At 39.1% G+C, this 12,241-nt stretch overlaps 1 protein-coding gene across 1 annotated transcript in view; it reads right to left on the reverse strand.

The window, feature by feature from the left end:
- Positions 1-9,332: 9,332 nt before the first annotated feature.
- The window catches only part of PIK3CG (phosphatidylinositol-4,5-bisphosphate 3-kinase catalytic subunit gamma), a 36,681-nt gene continuing 33,772 nt past the window's right edge, over positions 9,333-12,241 (reverse strand). The window contains exon 11 of the mRNA XM_051613611.1: positions 9,333-11,361. Coding sequence (XP_051469571.1) covers positions 11,080-11,361 — 282 coding nt within the window. The 3' untranslated portion in view covers positions 9,333-11,079. The remainder of the gene's footprint in view (positions 11,362-12,241) is intronic.

The following is a 12,241-nucleotide window of genomic DNA, read 5'->3' on the forward strand; positions in this document are numbered from 1 at the left end:
ATAGACACGTACAAGTCCAAAAGCTCCTGACATAGAAGACAATGTGAGCCCTTATGCTCACTGTGGGAATTCCACCTCCTCTGTTCTTTACCCCTGTGAACCAGCAACACCAGGAATCTCCCAAAGATAACCACAGGGTTATCCTATTTCTTATTTATCTTACTTCCACCCCAAATATGGCACTGTTCAACAAGAACATCTGAGGTTCCTTCTCCCAGAAGTCCTTGCCTATGCAAATGATAGACTTGGTTATCTACACTTTGTATTTAAGTTACATTTTCAACTGGAAATTTACTCTACAGCAGTGTTAGCAAGGGTGTAAAAGAAATTATGTTTTGAAGAAAGAAAGGGCAAATACCCCAATGTAAACATGATTTTACTGCCTTTGTTTAGGCTGTGTGAAGGAATGGAGATCCACATGGGATGAGCTAAACTAATCAGGCTTTTTACTAACAAAACTTTTCAAACACATGCTCTGCTCAGAACTCAGCTCAAGTCACATGAAAGAAGATTAAGGAGGAGTCTGATTTCCTCTTCCTTGCTTGAAAAGTCCATATGACTCTTTGCTTGTGTCTTGCCACAGTCTCATAAGCAAAGAAATTCTGGAGGTATTTTTTAAAACACTGTCAAAGTGTATCATAATCCTTTTCTTGGGCATTTAAATATTTTATCTCCATCTGAAGCAAGTGTTGCTTTTGGTTCTTGTAGCTGTAGCCAAAACATGAAAAATCAGCTGTGCTTGGATTGCTTCAATCAGTTTTCTCTTCTACATGTTAAACAGGAGGTTCCCAGGGCTTGCTAATATTGCATACATTTTCTTTTAATTTGCTGTGTCAGTACTGCTAGCAGCATATTTTGCAACTAAGAGCAAAAAGTTTCCTTTTTTCCTGTATGTCCTTTCTGTGTGCATAAAAATTAGGTTGTTCTGGTGATTCAGTTACTGTGAGGACAGATCATACTAGGCTTCTTGTCACAATACTGACATTTCTTGTGGAAGTTTTAAGCAAATTGACACTTTTTATCATAGTACAATTTCTAGCTCTTCTTTCAGTGAACAAATGTTGGTTTGATGATGCCAGACTCTTGGCATTCGAAACAACTCACAGCTTTTGCTTGTTTTCAGTAGTTCAGTAAATTGAGGGAAGGTCTTGACAACCTTAATTTGCTTTGATTAGTAGCTGATTGACTATTTTTGTATCTTTCTCAGCTTTCTGCCCATTGGGCCAAGAATAATATGGAGAGTGGGTTGTGCATGTCTGAAACATTCATCCTGTGCAGATTTGTTAAATCCCTCAGATGTTTGTTGTAGGCTGTTGACTAAATTCACTGCAGATCCCTTACCTGGCAAACACTGCTGCGTGGTAACTCATGGGTATGAACGTTTCCCAAGTCATATCAGATCTCTAACCCACTTACCTGCCAGAAAGGTGTTTGCTTGCGTCTTCCAATGAAGCCCTTTTTCCATGAACAAAGTAGCATTAAGAAAAATGCAAGCCAGAAACCAGTTGTTGGAGGATAGGCACTCAAGAGTAAGCTAAGGCACACTTCTGCTTTTACAGGAACAGTTGTCCTTACAGACTTGGTCAGCATTAAGGAAAAGATGCTTTTATTTGGACACAAAAGTTGAGAAACTCTATTATAGCAAGGGGCTTTCAGACCAGCTCTCAGCTTTCAGGGCCTTGCTGTCATTTGGACCGCAAGCAGACTCTAGCAAGAACTTGTCCTACTGCCTACTGTCCTACTGCCAGCTCTTCCTTCTTTACCAGGCTGTTTAATCAAGAAAACCATTGAGCACAGATGAATTCCTGAACTAGATCCTGCTGCAAAATTCCGAGACTAGTGGCAGCTAGCACCTTCCTTTTATTTCTTGCACTTACTCATACTCAGTTCAACAAGTCGGTGTGTGTTAATGTGAGGTGTTGGCAAAAGTGCCAGAAAAACATCTTGCAGGTCAGTTTCTCAGTGAGGCACCCAGGGCTCAAGTGACACCAATACAGCTCATGCGCAGGGGCTGGATTCTTCCACTGGGCTTGGTACCAACATGAGACTTCCTACACTCACCTGTTCTATGCCAGATGTTGGCTGTAGCTCAGTATAATGTTTTGTAAACCACAGATTTTAGGATAAAGTACACAGCAAATTATCCAGAAATGTCTTGCTCCCATAGAGACTAACTGGGATGTATAGACATGAAAATGTATTGAAGATTGAAGTTTCTTGCATTGTACACCTCTTCCCTCACAGCCCAGCAGTTCTGCAGGGCTCTGTCACAGCCTGATTGGCTGAATTGTTAGTTCCCATGTTGTTTGATTGAGTTTGAAAAATTACCATAGTAATCGACTATCAGCAGGTCCTGGTTTCCTCTGAGTTAAGAAAGAGCAGCCACCACCTCCTGCTGTGCTCGGTGGGTGCATCGGGTGTTGCCCCCAGACTCCTTGAGTTCTGGTTCTGGTGTTTTGAATAAAGGAAAGACATTTTTGATCATTCTTGCTGGGGAGGTACACAGCCCATTTTTCGCTGTCTGTACCATTCCCAGAGGTCTCCTAAGTATCTTTTTCAGACCCATTGAGGTTGTTTGCTTTTTTTTTGGTAATTACTAGGTACTCTGTTTCTGCAGTCCATACTCTGGAGTTAACTTTGTTTCTTCGTTCCAAAAGACGTTAGCAGCCAAGAACACTTTGTCATTCTGCAAGTTAACCAGATTTCCTAAATACTCCTACAGGACTGATTGCCCAAAAAGATTAATTGTCTTGTTGGTCTCATTTTATCTTCATTTCTAGTAGGCACTGGGCAGTTTGGGGGAATTATCTGTTTGTGTTTCTCCAAACATTGGGGGATTTTTCAGCCTTCTATCATGGTATGTTTTCTTATGGACTTCTACATGTTTTCATGCCATACTTCTATGTCTTTTAAATCATGGTCTGTCAGGATTTTTGAAATTTCTGACACCTACAAATATTTCCTTTCCCTTTTTGAGGGCAAACATTTATGGATGTATGTGCCCTTGTCTGCACCCACGTAACTTCTCTCCCTGTAATGGTGCTGATCTCACTGGTGCCAGAAAGTTGTCTATTTCTAGTGATGTTAAAACTGTATTTCAAGGGTCGTGGTATCCTTTGAGTTTTTGGGAGGTCTTGCTGTCAGCAAGGTGAGATCTGCTGTATATAAACAATTCCTGACAGGTTGTTACATCTATACTGTGGTTTCCACATCTTTTTGACATAATGGTATGTTTAAATGCTTTCCTGTCATTCAGTTTCAGATTATATTTTCTTGATCTCGTAAATAACACTAATAGGTATTTCTTGTGCTTCGTCTTCAGTGATGTTGTAAATTAGGATATTACAATTATGCTAAGGACTCTTCCATGTATCCTTTTTACTGGCTGATCTCTTGTGAAGGTGATACACTGAAGGGCTCTCTGGAGCATTGCTGTAGAAGGAGTACTGGAAGCAGCCAACTTCTCAGCTGCTAAAGCTAGATTGGTCATGGTTTTGGATAGGACACACCCATGAGAGCAGCTGGGATAAAAAGACTGTGGTGGGCCCACATCGTTGCTTTTTCTGAGTCTTTGTCATCCTGGAGAAGGGCTGTATTTCTGTTACTACTGCACTAGTGGCAATAAGATTTCTCCACTTCTCCAGTCAAATGTGAATTCACTATAAATTTCCTTCCGCCCAGGGATAATAGTAGTCAGGAGGGGACACAGAGCATTAAACTTTGCAAAGCTTGGTCATCCAGTGCTTTGCACCTTGAAGCATATATGCACAGCTTTTCCTGATATCTTTTGCTGTTAGATTCCTTTTCTAAAGAGATTCACAGTCAGGAGAATTTTTAGCAAGTTTCTCCCACTGCAGGTGTTGGCAGCATCTCTAGTTACCTATATTTTTGACACTGTTTTTTTTGCTAACATCAAGCCATGCATTTCCTGGCTATAAGAACTGAACAGTCTACTCTGTTTTTAGTCCAAGTTACAGCAATAAGAGAATAGAATTGAGGAATTGGAGCAGCAGGGAATAATCATTCACATAATGGCTTTAACTACTGAAAAAAAACCCCACCAAGTTTCTAAACTGCATCTATTCTCATTGAATAGTTCTGATAACACTAGTACTTAAGGACTGTGAGGATAAATTTTGCATTAATTAATGCACTCTCCACATGTTAGGGTTTTGTTGTTCGGGTTTTTGTTTGTTTGTTTTTTCCTGAAGGTGGCTGATGTCATAAAAATATTCCTCCACATACAGATCTCTACAGCTTATGTAAATATTTATTGGGAAACATGAAGTAGAAGAAAAACACTTTCTCTTTCTTGGATGTTCATTGTTCTTTTTCCAGATGTACCTTGTAGGACTGGTATAGAAAAGGAATATGGGGCCCTGTGGGAAAGCCACCCAACAGGGAACTGAGAGAGCAGGGAACAAATTGGCTTCTTGCGAGGGTTAAAAGATACACCCTTGGAGCAGCCATGGAGAAGCATATATTTATGTGTGCATCCCCAGCTGGCTTTTCAGGATAAGATGGTTGCGTGTACACACAGGGACAGAGGAAGAGAAGGGAATGAAAAAAAGTCAGTGCTCTAAAAATATACTTGGAAAGGGAGGGGTTTTGTTATTTCCAATTTGGGGTGAGGGTCTTGTGTTTCAGCCCTCTTCAAGACAGTTGGTTCCTTTCTTCTGGTGCTAACAACACTGTCAAAAAAACCTTCTTGCTCCTTTTTTAAATCTTAAAGCTATACATTGTTGTGTGTGTTTATATGGCTTGTGGGAATAAGGAACTGCAGAGGACAGGGTAAACTAAACAAGCTTTTATATAAGGATAAATAAGGATTTTTAAACACACTAATCTCTGCAGAGCTCATGTTAGCATTTACAGCAGAATGCAGGGGGATAATAAGGAGAACAGTGGGAATAAATGAGACTTTAGGAAAAAGTCTTCTGAGAGGTGTATTCCTCAAATCCTTGAGACACACACTTAACTAACACTGACTGAACAATCTACAGCGTGCACAGCAGCTGCATTAATCCCACAAAAGGGTCCTTTTGGTGCTGTACCTTATCTGCTGAGGTCTAAACTCTGCTGATGGTGCTGGCTGTGAACTCAGAGCCCTTGAGGGGGGGGTGAGTGGTGTCATTTCCTTCTCAGAGGGTCAGGGGTCTGCCCTTCTTTTTTCAGACAAGTTGAGTGATGGGGGCAGAATCTGTAATCAAATGGCTTTTGGTCTGGTCTTCAGTGCAACTGAATACTTCCCCTTGACTTGAAGCTCCAGAGTACACAGCTCATCCTGGCACTTAAACGCAGACTTATACACCTATTTTTGCCAGGGCTACTGCCACTGGGTCCCTGTTGCCCTGGGAAAGATGCAGTTGCACCTAACGGCCACCTAACCCCCACAAAGCTGGTGTCAGTTTCCACAGGACCTTCTAGTCTCTGCTTTTGTTAGAAGCCACTCTCTGCCCTCACTTTGGTGCGCAGTGACATGTTTCCACAGATAGTCCACTGAAAAATTAACAAGTTTAGCTAATTAGTATCTCCCTAGAATGCAAGGTTTGTGGCGGCATGAAGAAAAATTCCCTGCTTTTGCATGAGGCATCACCTTGGATGAAAGGTCCCTGCCTAGAGTGTTTCGATTTCAGGCAGCTTTAAAGTTACTGAGATCTCTGTGTATTTATCTCTCCAGGCAGGCAGAATTACTGCTTTATAACGTTTGGCAAATACATCATATTCTGTGGGAAAGAAGCAGGTTTGTAAAACAGAGGTGCTGTCATGAACTTCATCAAAATGAAGGATAGCTTTGGCTGGAGGGAGAGCATTTCCTGAGCAGACCTGTTTATCTCACCGAGATTCTTTTGTGCAGAGACATTTGACAGCTGAGCAGAAGAGCTGCCATCCTGCATCGGAACCAGAGTCTGTCCAGGCCAGTATCCTGTCCTTGACAGGACCCAGCTCCAAATGTTTCAGTGAAAAATACCTTTCCATCATGCTAGGAAATAACTTTACCATGTGATGAGTTTAATGCCAATCCCAGACACTTTCTGGTTGATTTGGGGAAGAAGCACAAGGCTAATTGTTTCTTTGATATTTTTTTTTCTTCATCTCAGGTAATTTAATGGTAAATATTCTGAGAAAAAAATCAGCTCTGGCCATATCTTGAGTTGTCAATGAATTCTTTATCATGGAACTGCATTGTGGCTGCAGAGTTCTTGAGTTATTCAACAGGCATAGCCCTTGTAGCCTTTTGCAGCATAATTGGTTTCAATAAAGGAAGATATGTTCAAAGACAAAGAAGCACCTGGTACAAAGTCTGAGCTGTAGTTCTAAAGCTGTTTTTTATTATGGGCCACTAACATTTCTATTTTCATTCTCCTTTCAGGGATCTTGCCTGGTTATTCCTCTTTACATTAGATTTTACCTTAGTCTAGCTACTTGATGTTTATCTTTTCAATAAATTATGCAGTCTACAGATTATTATTTTCCATTTATGTCTTCATGCACTTAATAAACTGATCAGTGGTATACTCTGATCATAGACACTACAGCTTTGAGAGCATGACCAGCACTTGCAAACTGTGAGTCCTAATGCTGAACACCAGAGAGATTGCACTGAAGTGTGGGATGTGCTCATACATCCTAGATACAGCATTTCTGCCACACACAGGTCTCTTTTGTTAGCTAAAATTAACTGGCATGCATTCCTGGCACCGAGCTGCTGCTGTTTCCAAAGTGACAGCCTCTTCTTTTGCATCCCCAGGAGATCACCTGAGGAATGGTACATCTTCTAAACTCTGACTACTTGCCTTCCACAGCCTGTGGAGGGCTCTTGTTATGTCGAGTGCTGCCGTGCATCCTTTGACAGGACAAAACCCCATCCCCAGGAGCATGAAGGGAAGAGTTTTTCCTGTCAAGTGCCCACTTGCTCATTATCAACAAGTAGGACAGAAGCCCCTCTCTTGCAGACACACTGATGCTCAAAAAGCCAGGCAAAGCCACATCCTTCTGACTGTCTCCCTGTATCATACTAGAACCAGTCACCAAGGCCTCTTTTCTCTAACAAGATGATGACATACAGACCTCACATGGTCATAGCCATATATAATTTGTATTTTTTTTAGTCCTTAGTATTAATGGTGTAGCTGCAGATAAACTGCTTTCTCTTCTCCAGCACTAATCTTATTTTCTGTTAAGATGCCGCGAAGTTTAAAAATATATTAGTACTTTTTCTGGCCAATTCTGCTGCCAAAATGCAGAGTGGGGTGGAGCATGGCAGGAACCTCTTCCTGTAGATTTCTGTCTAGGGGTGCTGTTTCCAACATATATTCTGTAAATTGCAATTAGAAGATTCATGAAAGCATGTGAGTGTTTCTCAAGTACGTCAGTGCTACTGGGATACTCAAAGGGCCCACAAGAACCTGCAGATAGTTTGGTATCTCAGATTTTAATTTTACTAATTTATTGTTTTCAAGGCTACTTTACACAAACTGTGTTAGGAAGTTATCAGCACAGAATTTGTAATCTACAAAATCCTTGGGACTACTCATGTGGATTTGCAGAATGCTGCTAGTAGGCAGTAAAAAAAGGTTTATAGTGAAAAAATACCTTAAAGAGTTATGATTTCCATTTCTATTTTTCTTAAGTCAGTAGTTTATGTGTGTGTTTCTGCATCATTGATCACATTTTAGAAGAAATTCTGCTAAATATGTGTTAAATAAGGCTAAGTATTCTGCTAATTATAGATTAAATACCACTAACAAGTGCAAACAGGGTATTCAGTGGAGATCTAGATATAATCATGCTGTGTACCTTTAGCTCCCTTTCAACTTCTCTTCCTGTCCTGGAATATAATCAGGCTGGAGCTTTGGGGACACACTCATTGCTAACCTACATCTCAATGATCTTACTGGAGCCAATGAGTATGTCAAGTCACAACCAAGTCTGAGGCACCGACTGTAAGAACAGATGAAAATGTCCACTGTCCACATCAGTAATGTGAATTTAGGTTATCAAGAAAATATAATACATATTAAAGAAAAGTAGCCCTTAAAAGAAATTTCCAAAAATTAATCTGAAAGCTAACAGGAGACAAGGATGATAATAGAGACCTACCCAGAAAAGATCTTCTCTCTCTGCATGCTGTATTAGAGCCTGTAAGAAATGTGGTTAGTGACTAATTTACGTTTCCTGTTTCATAGCCCCTTCTAAAACAGTTTTTTCTGAAGGGCTGGTCTGTTTACACACTGGAAGGCATTAGGTCCAAACTCAGGAAATGGTGGTTCAGCTTCCTGCTCCAGTGGTAGCTGTGCTAGAGCTCCAGCTTTCAAGGCCTTGGCTATGGATCTGCCACTGCAGACAGCGATGGTGAGCTCTGCACTGGGACGGGCAGGTATGTGCTGGTGTCTGCTTCCTCACCTGAAAAGCAATTCCACTCCACCTTGAAGCTGGATTGCCTCAAACCACACCTCTGCACTGCTGTTCCTTGTGGCAGGGCTGGCCAGAAAGCAGACAGTTGTGGGTGGAGGTCTCCAAAGCAGCCCAACACCCAGCCTGATGAACACACAGCTATTTACAAATAAAGTGCCAGTAAAGTGCCTAACAGCTTGTTCTGCAGGTAGAAAGGAAATTTGGCAGCTACTTTTAATCTCCCAGAAGTCAGTCTGGCAAATACCCAATGCCTGATGCAGAGGGGGTGTTCAAAAGAAGACATAAGGCAGTGATACAGCCCCAGCAGCCCAACAGTAGAGCTCTCAGGCAAGGAAAGCAATGAGCAAGTCTCCTAATTAGCTCAGCACAGAGGTGTTCCAGATGTCTGCAACAAACACTGTACACAATTCAATACAGCACATTGTAAACTGCTGATAAAAACAATCTGTTTAAGTTTAGTGCAAGACCCTCTGGGTTCAGATCTCTCATGGACCTTTTTCTGCAAATGGAGGCTGCTTCAAGAATGCCTTTTCCCTTGAAGTTTGATTAGCATTTATTTCCCCATGCTGGAGTTACATTTAGCAGTAGATTTACTTACTTTAAAACTAGTAACCTACTAAAACCTTCATATTTTTCTTTATAGAAAAAGACAAGATCAATAAAGTGGTCTTAGAAAGTGGTAATACTCATATTCACATTTTACAATTATAATAATTGCAATTCTAATACTACAGACTATTAAAATTTAAGATACCTGACATCGTATGAAGTCATTAATATGGAACTAAATAAATTCCTCTGAGTGGGACTTTGAATACAGTTTCTTACTGAGATTACACAGTCTTCAAGTAAGCAGATAAAGAACATTTCTGAGTATTTTGGGCAAGGCTGCTCATTAATGAATGACAATCAAATGAATAGAACATGTAAATTTATTTCAGATCTATAAAATACAAATCTAAAAATATCATTTTACAAACAATATTTACCATTTAGTTTATATTTTAGTATGGTCTTAAGCCTATCTTGCACAGAATAATAACGTAACAGAACAACAAATACTCTAAATTTTAACTTTTTAGAATTCCTTAACTGGAGTCTACCATATACCTCAAAAATAGCTGTGCACAGTAACCAATGAAACATCTAAATTTCAAGAACAGATTGGTTATATCTCATAAACTGAGACACCAATTACAGTACTTTTATTAAAAATCCTTCAAGAACACACTCAGTAGTAACAGTAGTAGCAGTGGTTAAAATCTTAACAGTTCTGTGAAATGATCAAAGCAAATGATAACAGAATTAAAAAATTCAGTTAATCATTTATATGAAATGTAAAACCTATGTAACACTACAATGAAAGAGGAAATTACACAGGCACAAGTGCAAAAAAGCAATATTGTAAGCCATCTTCTCTCTTTGGTAAAAATCAATTAGCAGGAAGTATACCATAATAATTCAAGTCAAACACTAATTCATGGTGTATATTGTTTTCCTTTCCTACCACAGGTGGACTTGATGATTTGCAGGCATACTACAGTAAGAAGTTAAAATTCTACCTAACTCTGCCCATTTTTTTCCTGTTTTAAGTTTTAAATATTGAAATTAAAGATAAGGATTTTTTTCTTTCATAAATAGCATTTCAGTAGTACAGTCTCTTAAGGAATTAAAAAATAAATAGCAAAATATACAAAATTTCAAAGATTATACTTAATTCCTTCTAGTTATATCCTGAAAATATATCACCAAAGAATAAATAACTTTGGGTTTCTCAAATATTTGGCAAAATGTCAATTACTCTTACACAAGGAGTTTTCTCTGAGGAATAAGGAAGTACCATTGCTTTTTCTGCAAAGCTTTTACTATACAGGTGGAATCTTAGTAACTTTACAGTAAGAATATAATCTGCAGTATAATATGGACATTTGCCATGAAAAAGTACATTAAAAAACCCTTTCAAAATTTAAACGTCACAATTTCAAACCTGAGGAACTTCCATGTAACTATGAAGTTCTCCTGGCAGGACAGTCAAGTTTAGTTGTCTCTGTCAGGAGGCCACAATAATAGTAAGGTAATTTTCTCTAGTGGTGGAGCTAAAGCTGTTTTCTACTGATAACATATTAAAAATTCAAAAGGACAAAGTGTAAAGGAAGGGGAAAACAAGAGAAGGATGTGGGTGAAGAACACTTGAGTGTAAGACATCCTGAGAAGAAGTAAATTGCCTACAGGGATTTCAATGATTTTAAGTAGATTCTTCTGCTTTTGAAGGGCTTGACCCTCATGAAGAATTAAGGTAAAGTCATAGGAGATTTCTATTTGAATTTGCAGGTTATCATCTTACTCAAGCTCCTCATTCATATTTATCTGAAATTATTACTAAAGAAAATAAGAGAAAAACAGGCCACATCAGCAATACAGCTAGTTAAAGGATCCAGCAGTTTAAAGTGTCATTAGGCACCTAAAATAAAGAACAAAAATACCCTAATAGCAGTAAGATCTTCTGGAGGGGCAGAGCAGAAGTCCTTGCCTTTCTAGAAGATCCATTTAAGCTGCAAGCAAAGTAAAGGCAATTCTGACTGCTCATTTATTCAGAATTCATAAATAACATGTAGAGTCACTAACCTCCTATACACACCCACCATTAATTTACATAAAATATTAAGCAGAATGCTTTTCTACTCCTTGTTTGATCCCAAGCACAAGATGTAAAAACCAGTTGAATTGCACAGTCCAGCCCTTATCTCTGCAAACCTCTATCTGATCTAGAAAATGCTTTTTGGCATCTTCTTCACTTTTCCCTACTGTCAGTGCATCCCGGATATATTCAATATCCTCTTTGCTGGTTAATTGGGGCATTCCAGTCATTAGCATCATGGAGAACAGGATGATCAGCAGATTTGTGTGATGTCGAAGAGCTAAATAAGCCTTCACACATACGTCCTACAAGAGAGAATTTTTTGTTAATTGATGAGGGGAACTGAGAGGGATGGTGTAGGAATTTCACAGGACTCTCATTAACCAACATTATTCAATCACTCGAGGTCATCAGAGAGGAGACCCAACCTGAGCAGAAACCTGCAGCAGCTTCTGCATCCGTCACCTGGTATCATCATTCACCACTACACCTTGGGGCAACAAGTACTGTTTTGGTGTACAAACTAGAAGTGTTTTAATAATGATATTATATTAATTACTAAAGCGTAAAACCTTAGCTTCACCAAAATTTCAAATTCATTGCCCTGTCGTAAAATCTCTTTTCTGTGGCTGTTAAACAGCAATAATTCATCATCTCCCTTTCCAATGTATATGTTCCCATTTAAAGACCACGCCTGGCAAGTGATACTGAATAAAGCAACACCTCAGGGGACTTTTCATTTTATATAGGTCTATCAACTTACCAGAGGTGATGGCTTATTTAATGGAGGTTTTTCAGGCTTGGTGTGTTGAGACATTTTTCCAGCTGACAGCTCTAGTTTTCAGGCACACTGCCTTGCTGTAAGCTTTCTATGTTTATGTACTGTCATACTGGATTCCATAGGGGTTTTTTTATAGCTTTTTCACTTCCATATATAACTAATTTGTGCTTAACAACATAACCTTTAGAAGAATGAAATTTCTGCAGCTTGGAGAAACACACAGTGCTTTTTAAAGAACATTTAGTACTAAGCAACTAATATATAAACTGAAATTATTATTTCTTATATTAAATTCATTACACATTTACTTTTAGAAATAACAACTTAAGGAAAACAATGCAATGAAGAAATCAGTCATATATTAGAAAGTTAAATTGGGCCTGCAATGCAGTAAAGAGATGAAA

Source organism: Apus apus, chromosome 1, assembly GCF_020740795.1.
Source record: "Apus apus isolate bApuApu2 chromosome 1, bApuApu2.pri.cur, whole genome shotgun sequence".
NCBI lineage: Eukaryota > Metazoa > Chordata > Aves > Apodiformes > Apodidae > Apus > Apus apus.